The 10,697-nt window shown below is 45.1% G+C and overlaps 1 protein-coding gene across 1 annotated transcript in view; it reads left to right on the top strand.

Annotated features, from left to right (window-relative positions):
* The window catches only part of LOC139390815 (teneurin-2-like), a 171,669-nt gene that overhangs the window by 113,707 nt on the left and 47,265 nt on the right, over window positions 1-10,697 (top strand). The window contains exons 5-8 of the mRNA XM_071138217.1: window positions 1,171-1,317; window positions 1,464-1,680; window positions 2,438-2,557; window positions 2,771-3,032. Coding sequence (XP_070994318.1) covers window positions 1,171-1,317; window positions 1,464-1,680; window positions 2,438-2,557; window positions 2,771-3,032 — 746 coding nt within the window. The remainder of the gene's footprint in view (window positions 1-1,170; window positions 1,318-1,463; window positions 1,681-2,437; window positions 2,558-2,770; window positions 3,033-10,697) is intronic.

Here is a 10,697-nt window from a genome sequence, read left to right as displayed (position 1 = left end):
TCTCCTTCTGTCTTTGTGTGTGCTGATCCATAAAACAAGGCTTTTTAATGAGATTTCATCACAACCAACTACATTAGTGAATGGAATGGACTTGATAGTTTCTGAAATCCCACTTCATTCTGGTTAGTAGGAGGGGAATTGACTGGGCCCCTAGCATTAAATAGAGGGCCTGCCTCCCTGCCGGCCTGCCTGGCCCGGCTAGCCGATCAATGCCCCATATAGATTCTGCTGTTGTTGCTCTACATTAATTTAACAGACAATCATGGCTAACACTCTGTTGTGCTCTATGGTCCTCTGTAGTTAAACCTCTGAGTCTTAATAATTATCACAATGTGTTTTCTATCTTCCATCTACGTATCTTCTCCTATGAATTACTACAGACTGTCAAATGTCAGGTCACATCTCTTGGTTGGTTAATTATGATCTAAAGTAGCCAGGTCACCCGTGTTACAAGTCAGTATTCGACGTCCATCCATGTCTGAGGATGTTGGGAGATAACGTGGAGATAACGTGGAGATAACGTGGAGATAACGTGGCGATACCGTGGAGATAACGTGGATATACCGTGGAAACCGGTCACTGGGGGCAACTTAACTTATTTGAGACACATGGATGAACGTCTCATTCTGACGTGAGACTGTGAGAGCTGATACACAGTATGGAGAATGGAAATGTGTTGTATGTGTGAATGTGTTGTATGGTAAAGTATTGGGTTGACTGAGTCCTCAACAGGTGTGTGTGTCTGTGTGCATTAAAACACAACACAGTATGTCTCTCTCCCTTCCCCTCTCTCTCCCCTCCTTCCCTCTCTCTCTTTCTCTCTCTCTCCCTTCCGACCATCTATCCCTCCCTCTCCTCTCTCTCTCTCCCTCCCTCCCCCCCTCTCACTCCCTCCCTCTCTCTCCCTCCCTCCCTATCTTTCTCTCCCTCACCACCATCTATCTATCCCTCCCTCCCCCTCTCTCTCCCTCCCCAAAACTGTTTCTCTCTCGCTCCTTCCCCCCTCTCTCCCCCACTAACTCTCTCTTCCACCCTCTATCTCTCCCTCCCCATCTCTATTTCTCTCACTCCTTCCCCCCTCTCTCCCCCACTAACTCTCTCTTCCCCCTCTATCTCTCCCTCCCCATCTCTATTTCTCTCTCTCCTTCCCCCCTCTCTCCCTCTCCTCAGATAGCTGTCCTAACCTGTGTAATGGTAATGGCCAGTGTACCATGAGGGAGCAGAGCTGGCACTGTGAATGCCAGACGGGCTGGAGGGGTGGTGGATGCAGCGTTGCCATGGAGACCTCCTGTGCCGACAACACAGACAATGAAGGAGGTGTGTGTGAACCTCTTGTAGTCCAGCAGTGCAAACTTTTCATCTTGAGTTTAAATAAATTGTTAGGAGAATGAAGTAACCTTTCATAGCAATATGTTTGAGACACTGAAACTCTCCTCTCTCTCCCTCCTTCTCTCTCACTCCAGATGGTCTGACTGACTGTATGGATCCAGATTGTTGTATCCAGAGCCCGTGTCAGAACAGCCCTCTGTGTCGGGGATCCAGAGACCCCCTCCAGGTGATCCAGCAGAGCCCCTTGTCTCTGTCCCAACCCTGGGTAGGATCCTTCTATGACAGGGTCAAGATGCTGGTTGGACGAGACAGCACACATCTCATACCTGGGGAAAACCCATTCAACGCCAGGTGAGAGGATACACACGTTAGATTACATACACATGGCGCATACTGCAATACACAACACACAACACACTACACAACACACACTACACAATACACACTACACAACACACTACACAACACACAATACACAGCACACACTACACAACACACAACACAACACACAACACACTACACAACACACACTACACAACACACAACACACTACACAACACACAACACAACACACAACACAACACAAACGTGATGTAATATATACAGTATATTGAATGTCTTTTCTCTCTGTCTCTCCCACTCTCTCTCTCTCTCTCTTTCTCTCTCACTCTATCGCTCTCTCTCGCTCTGTCGCTCTTGCTCTCTTGCTCACTCTCTCACTCTTTCTCTCTCTCTCTCGCTCTGTTGCTCTCTCTCTCTCGCTCTCTCTCTCTGCCGCTCCCTCTCTCGCTCTTTCTCTCTCTCTCTCTCGCTCTGTTGCTCTCTCTCTCTCGCTCTCTCTCTCTGCCGCTCCCTCTCTCGCTCTTTCTCTCTCTCTTTCTCGCTCTCTCTCGCTCTCTCTCTCGCTCCCTCTGTCGCTGTTTCTCTATCTCTCTCTCGCTCTGTCTCTCTCTCTCTCTCACTCTTTCTCTCTGTCTCTCTCGCTCTGTCGCTCTCTCTCTCTACCGCTCCCTCTCTCGCTCTTTCTCTCTCTCTCTCTCTCGCTCTCTCTCTCTCGCTCTCTCTCGCTCTCTCTCTCTCTCGCGCTCTCTCTCTCTCTGTCTCTCAGCTTGGCTTCTCTGATCCGAGGTCAGGTGTTAACTACAGATGGTACTCCCCTGGTGGGAGTCAATGTTTCCTTCATCAATTACCCACACTATGGATACACACTCACACGCCAGGATGGAACGTACGTACCACACACACACACACACACACACACACACACACACACGCCAGGATGGAACACACACACACGCCAGGACGGAACGTACCTACCACACACACACACACACACACAAACACACACACACAAACACACACACACACACACACACACACACACACACACACACACGGTACATAGTAACTAATCCTACAACGTTTCTGATTCTGTCTCCAGGTTTGACCTGCTAGCAAATGGCGGTGGCTCGTTGACCCTGAGGTTTGAGCGTGCTCCGTTCATCACGCAAGACCGCACGGTGTGGTTACCATGGGGTCGTTTTTACGCAATGGATACTCTGGCGTTGAAGACTGAGGAGAACACCATCCCAGGATGTGACCTCAGTGGCTTCCTCCGACCTGACCCTGTGGTCATCGCCTCACCCCTGTCATCGCTGTTCTCCTCTAGACCCAGGGACAAGCCCATCATACCTGAGACACAGGTAACCAGCCTCTCTTTTCATCTCCCTCCTCTGTCTCTCCTCTCTCTCCTCTCCTATCATTCCTCTGTCTCTCCTCTCTGTCTCTCCTCTCTCTCTCCTCTCCTATCATTCCTCTGTCTCTCCTCTCTCTCTCTCCTCTGTCTCTCCTCTCTCTCTCCTCTCCTATCATTCCTCTGTCTCTCCTCTCTCTCTCCAGGTGGTGTCAGGTAACCAGCCTCTCTTTTCATCTCCCTCCTCTGTCTCTCCTCTCTCTCCTCTCCTATCATTCCTCTGTCTCTCCTCTCTGTCTCTCCTCTCTCTCTCCTCTCCTATCATTCCTCTGTCTCTCCTCTCTCTCTCTCCTCTGTCTCTCCTCTCTCTCTCCTCTCCTATCATTCCTCTGTCTCTCATCCCTCTCTCCTCTCCTATCATTCCTCTGTCTCTCATCCCTCTCTCCTCTCCTATCATTCCTCTGTCTTCTCATCCCTCTCTCCTCTCCTATCATTCCTGTCTCTCCTCTCTCTCTCTCCACGTGTTGTCAGGTAACGAGCCAATCACACTGTCATCTTTCCTTAATCTTTCCCATCTTATCTGTCCCCCATCTCTACCTCTCTCGTCCATCTCTCTCCCCCATCTCTCCCTCTCTCGTCCATCTCTCTCCTCCATCTCTCCCTCTCTCGTCCATCTCTCTCCTCCATCTCTCCCTCTCTCGTCCATCTCTCTCCTCAATCTCTCCCTCTCTCGTCTATCTCTCTCCTCCATCTCTCCCTCTCTCGTCCATCTCTCTCCTCCATCTCTCCCTCTCTCGTCCATCTCTCTCCTCCATCTCTCCCTCTCTCGTCCATCTCTCTCGTCCATCTCTCTCGTCCATCTCTCTCATCCATCTCTCTCCTCCATCTCTCTCCTTCACCTCTCTCCTCCATCTCTCTCCTCCATCTCTCTACTCCATCTCTCTCCTTCACCTCTCTCCTCCATCTCTCTCCTCCATCTCTCTCCTCCACCTCTCTCCTCCACCTCTCTCTTCCATCTCTCTCCTTCACCTCTCTCCTCCATCCCTCTCCTCCATCATCTCACTTCTCCATCTCTCCTCCTAAATCTGTCCTCCTCCATCTCTCCTACTCCATCTCTCTCCTCCATCTCTCTCCTCCTTGTCTCTCTCCTTCATCTCTCATCCATCTCTCATTCATCTCTCCTCCATCTCTCTCCTCCATGTCTCTCTCCTCCATGTCTCTCTCCTTCATCTCTCTCCTTCATCTCTCTCTCATCCATCTCTCTCATCCGTCTCTCCTCCATCTCTCTCCTTCATCTCTCTCTCATCCATCTCTCTCATCCGTCTCTCCTCCATCTCTCTCCTTCATCTCTCTCTCATCCATCTCTCTCATCCGTCTCTCCTCCATCTCTCTCCTTCATCCATCTCTCCACATGTTTGATTTGTTCGATAATGTCCATTATTTATGTTCAAGTAGCTACTTTTGTTAGGGCGTTTAGTACACAAATCCAAACGCTCGTGCAGGTCCTGCCGAATGTTGGACGAAAAGTTCAAAAAGTTATATTACAGGTCGTAGAAACATTTCAAACTAAGCATAGAATCAATCTTTTGGAGAACCGGAGAATTCCATTGTCTGTAGAAAAGCCATGGAACGCAGGTCGCTATCATGTGAAATGCGTGTGACCAGGACTTGGCTCTCTGCCAGACCACTGACTCAAAGAGCTCTCATCCAGCCCCACATCACAGTAGAAGCCTCATTCAAGTTTCTAAAGACGGTTGACATCTAGTGGAAGCCCTAAGAAGTGCAACATAACCAATATCCCACTGTGTATTCAATAGGGCTGAGTTCAAAAACTACAAACCTCAGATTTTCATCCAAACTACTCAATACTGCCCCTACAGCCATAAGAAGTTTTAATTAACAGCTTTTTTCTGGATTTTGATAATTAGTGAGTAACGGTCTAATTCTGCTCTGCATGGATTATTTGGTGTTTTACGTTGTACACAGAGGATATTTTTCAGAATTCTGCATGCAGTCTCAATTTGGTGTTTGTCCCATTTGGTGAATTCTTGTTTGGTGAGCGGACCCCAGACCTCACAAGCATAAAGGGAAATGGGTTCTATAACTGATTCAAGTATTTTTAGTCAGATCCTATTTGGTATGTTGAATTTTATGTTCCTTTTGATGGCATTTTTGGATTCGTGGTTAAACTTGGAACATTGTTTTTCTCAGAAGTATAGGAACAGTAGTTACAAAAGAGACATGAGAAGGGGGGCATAATGACGTTTGGGAGGGGCTGAGTGCAGGGACAACAATCGCATGTGACAATACTGATAAGGGGAGGAACCGATGAAGGCTCATATCACTCAGTTCCCTGCTTAGCAAGAATGATGCAATGTTTAGAGATGAGGAGACTCCACCAGCACAGGGGAAGCCATGTCTCAATTACAGCTGTATCGACCCGTTGGGAAGAATTCAACTTGGTTCAGCTTTTCTAGTAAGGTGACCAGATTTCTGAAATGAAAACCAGGGACATTTCCAGTTCCGTGGTCAATATATCATTAAAATATCCAATGTTATTATCTATTATATATAATATCAATATATACAGTGCCTTGCGAAAGTATTCGGCCCCCTTGAACTTTGCAACCTTTTGCCACATTTCAGGCTTCAAACATAAAGATATAAAACTGTATTTTTTTGGGACACAATCATGAAGTGGAACGACATTTATTGGATATTTCAAACTTTTTTAACAAATCAAAAACTGAAAAATTGGGCGTGCAAAATTATTCAGCCCCTTTACTTTCAGTGCAGCAAACTCTCTCCAGAAGTTCAGTGAGGATCTCTGAATGATCCAATGTTGACCTAAATGACTAATGATGATAAATACAATCCACCTGTGTGTAATCAAGTCTCCGTATAAATGCACCTGCACGGTGATAGTCTCAGAGGTCCGTTAAAAGCGCAGAGAGCATCATGAAGAACAAGGAACACACCAGGCAGGTCCGAGATACTGTTGTGAAGAAGTTTAAAGCCGGATTTGGATACAAAAAGATTTCCCAAGCTTTAAACATCCCAAGGAGCACTGTGCAAGCGATAATATTGAAATGGAAGGAGTATCAGACCACTGCAAATCTACCAAGACTTGGCCGTCCCTCTAAACTTTCAGCTCATACAAGGAGAAGACTGATCAGAGATGCAGCCAAGAGGCCCATGATCACTCTGGATGAACTGCAGAGATCTACAGCTGAGGTGGGAGACTCTGTCCATAGGACAACAATCAGTCGTATATTGCACAAATCTGGCCTTTATGGAAGAGTGGCAAGAAGAAAGCCATTTCTTAAAGATATCCATAAAAAGTGTCGTTTAAAGTTTGCCACAAGCCACCTGGGAGACACACCAAACATGTGGAAAAAGGTGCTCTGGTCAGATGAAACCAAAATTGAACTTTTTGGCAACAATGCAAAACGTTATGTTTGGCGTAAAAGCAACACAGCTGAACACACCATCCCCACTGTCAAACATGGTGGTTGCAGCATCATGGTTTGGGCCTGCTTTTCTTCAGCAGGGACAGGGAAGATGGTTAAAATTGATGGGAAGATGGATGGAGCCAAATACAGGACCATTCTGGAAGAAAACCTGATGGAGTCTGCAAAAGACCTGAGACTGGGACGGAGATTTGTCTTCCAACAAGACAATGATCCAAAACATAAAGCAAAATCTACAATGGAATGGTTCAAAAATAAACATATCCAGGTGTTAGAATGGCCAAGTCAAAGTCCAGACCTGAATCCAATCGAGAATCTGTGGAAAGAACTGAAAACTGCTGTTCACAAATGCTCTCCATCCAACCTCACTGAGATCGAGCTGTTTTGCAAGGAGGAATGGGAAAAAATCTCTCGATCTCTCGAAAGTCTCTCGATGTGCAAAACTGATAGAGACATACCCCAAGCGACTTACAGCTGTAATCGCAGCAAAAGGTGGCGCTACAAAGTATTAACTTAAGGGGGCTGAATAATTTTGCACGCCCAATTTTTCAGTTTTTGATTTGTTAAAAAAGTTTGAAATATCCAATAAATGTCGTTCCACTTCATGATTGTGTCCCACTTGTTGTTGATTCTTCACAAAAAAATACAGTTTTATATATTTATGTTTGAAGCCTGAAATGTGGCAAAAGGTCGCAAAGTTCAAGGGGGACGAATACTGGCACTGTAATTAAAATATCCAATGTTATTATCTATGAAATAACAAAGGGGGACAATTCCAGTTTCATGTATTTAGTCTAACAGGCCCACTGTGACAGAGAAAACAACTATACTACAGAAACACTATAGACAAGACAGAACTGTCCAATCTGAACAGCCATTCAGTGGTCCTGGTAGTCTGGGTAGAACTGATCTGAACAGCCATTCAGTGGTTCTGGTAGTCTGGGTAGAACTGATCTGAACAGCCATTCAGTGGTCCTGGTAGTCTGGGTAGAACTGATCTGAACAGCCATTCAGTGGTCCTGGTAGTCTGGGTAGAACTGATCTGAACAGCCATTCAGTGGTCCTGGTAGTCTGGGTAGAACTGATCTGAACAGCCATTCAGTGGTCCTGGTAGTCTGGGTAGAACTGATCTGAACAGCCATTCAGTGGTCCTGGTAGTCTGGGTAGAACTGATCTGAACAGCCATTCAGTGGTCCTGGTAGTCTGGGTAGAACTGATCTGAACAGCCATTCAGTGGTCCTGGTAGTCTGGGTAGAACTGATCTGAACAGCCATTCAGTGGTCCTGGTAGTCTGGGTAGAACTGATCTGAACAGCCATTCAGTGGTCCTGGTAGTCTGGGTAGAACTGATCTGAACAGCCATTCAGTGGTCCTGGTAGTCTGGGTAGAACTGATCTGAACAGCCATTCAGTGGTCCTGGTAGTCTGGGTAGAACTGATCTGAACAGCCATTCAGTGGTCCTGGTAGTCTGGGTAGAACTGATCTGAACAGCCATTCAGTGGTCCTGGTAGTCTGGGTAGAACTGATCTGAACAGCCATTCAGTGGTCCTGGTAGTCTGGGTAGAACTGATCTGAACAGCCATTCAGTGGTCCTGGTAGTCTGGGTAGAACTGATCTGAACAGCCATTCAGTGGTCCTGGTAGTCTGGGTAGAACTGATCTGAACAGCCATTCAGTGGTCCTGGTAGTCTGGGTAGAACTGATCTGAACAGCCATTCAGTGGTCCTGGTAGTCTGGGTAGAACTGATCTGAACAGCCATTCAGTGGTCCTGGTAGTCTGGGTAGAACTGATCTGAACAGCCATTCAGTGGTCCTGGTAGTCTGGGTAGAATACGAGCAGAAGAAAACATGAGTAAAATTGAAAAAAAAAAACAGAGACAATAGTATGTGTGAAATACTTAACAAAATAATAAAGAAGTAAGATGATGATGAGATTGGTAATTACATAATATACTTAAACCAACCTAATCTGTATATTTTCTCAGAAGAATGTATTTTCTTCAGGATTGCTCTGTCTTTGGCCAGCTTCTCCATGAATTCCTGGCAGGGGAGTTTGAAGTTTGTCTTCACAATAAGCATGGCCTTGGTGGTAGGAACAGTGAACCTATTTCTTGCTGCTGTCCATATATCATTCATTTGGGAGAACACTCTCTCTACTGGTGCATTACTTCCAGGTAAGCACATGACAACATACGCTAATCTAGCCAGGTTATCAAATCTAATCAAATCAAATTTTATTTGTCACATACACATGGTTAGCAGAACCTCTTCATCCTACCCCCTCCTTTTTCGAACATTCTGTTAAAAATCGCGCAACTTTTCAGCGTCCTGCTACTCATGCCAGGAATATAGTATATGCATATGATTAGTATGTGTGGATAGAAAACACTCTGAAGTTTATAAAACTGGTTAAATCACGGCTGTGACTATAACAGATTGTGTGTTTCATCGAAAAGCGCAAGAAAAACTGCTCTCTGAAAGCTAAAAATAATTTCCATGCGTCACTTTCATGGGTTGTTAAAAGGGCACAAAATTAATTATGGACCTGCATGCAATTCCTACAGATTCCACACGATGTCGTCATTGTCGTCATTTTGTCGTCATTGTCGTCATTTTCCGGGGAGTTTTTTGTTGGTAAATCCAACTAACTGGATTCCATTTCTTCCGGTCTCCGCCAGGATGTTTTGAAGTGCACATTTTCAGCCATTGATTTGAAGACGAGGAGCTATTGATTATACATCGCCCTGTAATCATTTTGATAGATTATAAACGTTTACTAATACCTAAAGTTGGATTACAAAAGTATTTCGAAGTGTTTTGTGAAAGTTTATCGTCGACTTTTTTAATTTTAAAAAATGACGCTGCTTTTTAAAACAATGTTTTTTTCTGAATTACACAGCTTCCATAGAAAGCTATTTTGGGTATATATGGACCGATTTAATCGAAAAAAAGACCCAATAGTGATGTTTATGGAGCATATAGGAGTGCCAAGAAAGAAGCTCGTCAAAGGTAATGAATGTTTTATATTTTATTTCTGCGTTTTGTGTAGCGCCGGCTACGCTAAATCTTTGTTTACGTCGCATTCAGGCATTTTGGGGTGTTGCATGCTATCAGATAATAGCTTCTCATGCTTTCGCCGAAAAGCATTTTAAAAATCTGACTTGTTGGCTAGATTCACAACGAGTGTAGCTTTAATTCAATACCCTGCATGTGTATTTTGATGAACGTTTGAGTTTTAACGAGTACATTTAGCATTTAGCGTAGCGCATTTGCATTTACAGGTGCCTACTTGAGACATCTGTGTCTCAAGTAGGAGCAAGAAGTTAATGCAAGTGTAGCGAAATGCTTGTGCTTCTAGTTCCGACAATGCAGTAATAACCAACAAGTAATCTAGCTAACAATTCCAAAACTACTACCTTATAGACACAAGTGGAAGGAGATAAAAAATATGTACATAAAGATATATGAATGAGTGATGGTACAGAGCGGCATAGGCAAGATACAGTAGATGGCATTGAGTACAGTATATACATATGAGATGAGTATGTAAACAAAGTGGCATAGTTAAAGTGGCTAGTGATACATGTATTACATAAAGATGCTAGATGATATAGAGTACAGTATATACGTATACATATGAGATGAATAATGAAGGGTATGTAAACATTATATTAGGTAGCATTGTTTAAAGTGGCTAGTGATACATTTTACATAATTTCCCATCAATTCCCATTATTAAAGTGGCTGGAGTTGAGTCAGTGTATTGGCAGCAGCCACTCAATGTTAGTGGTGGCTGTTTAACAGTCTGATGGCCTTGAGATAGAAGCTGTTTTTCAGTCTCTCGGTCCCAGCTTTGATGCACCTGTACTGACCTCGCCTTCAGGATGATAGCGGGGTGAACAGGCAGTGGCTCGGGTGGTTGTTGTCCTTGATGATCTTTATGGCCTTCCTGTGACATCGGGTGGTGTAGGTGTCCTGGAGGGCAGGTAGTTTGCCCCCGGTGATGCGTTGTGCAGACCTCACTACCCTCTGGAGAGCCTTACGGTTGTGGGCGGAGCAGTTGCAGTACCAGATGGTGATACAGCCCGACAGGATGCTCTCGATTGTGCATCTGTAGAAGTTTGTGAGTGCTTTTGGTGACAAGCCAAATTTCTTCAGCCTCCTGTGTAGGATGTCATTATCTTTGAAGTGGGTAACCACCGTGCTC

The sequence above is a fragment of the Oncorhynchus clarkii genome, chromosome 31 (genome assembly GCF_045791955.1).
Source record: "Oncorhynchus clarkii lewisi isolate Uvic-CL-2024 chromosome 31, UVic_Ocla_1.0, whole genome shotgun sequence".
Taxonomy (NCBI): domain Eukaryota; kingdom Metazoa; phylum Chordata; class Actinopteri; order Salmoniformes; family Salmonidae; genus Oncorhynchus; species Oncorhynchus clarkii.
The sequence above is the reverse complement of the archived record's forward strand: the minus strand, read 5'-3'. Positions and strand labels throughout refer to the sequence as shown.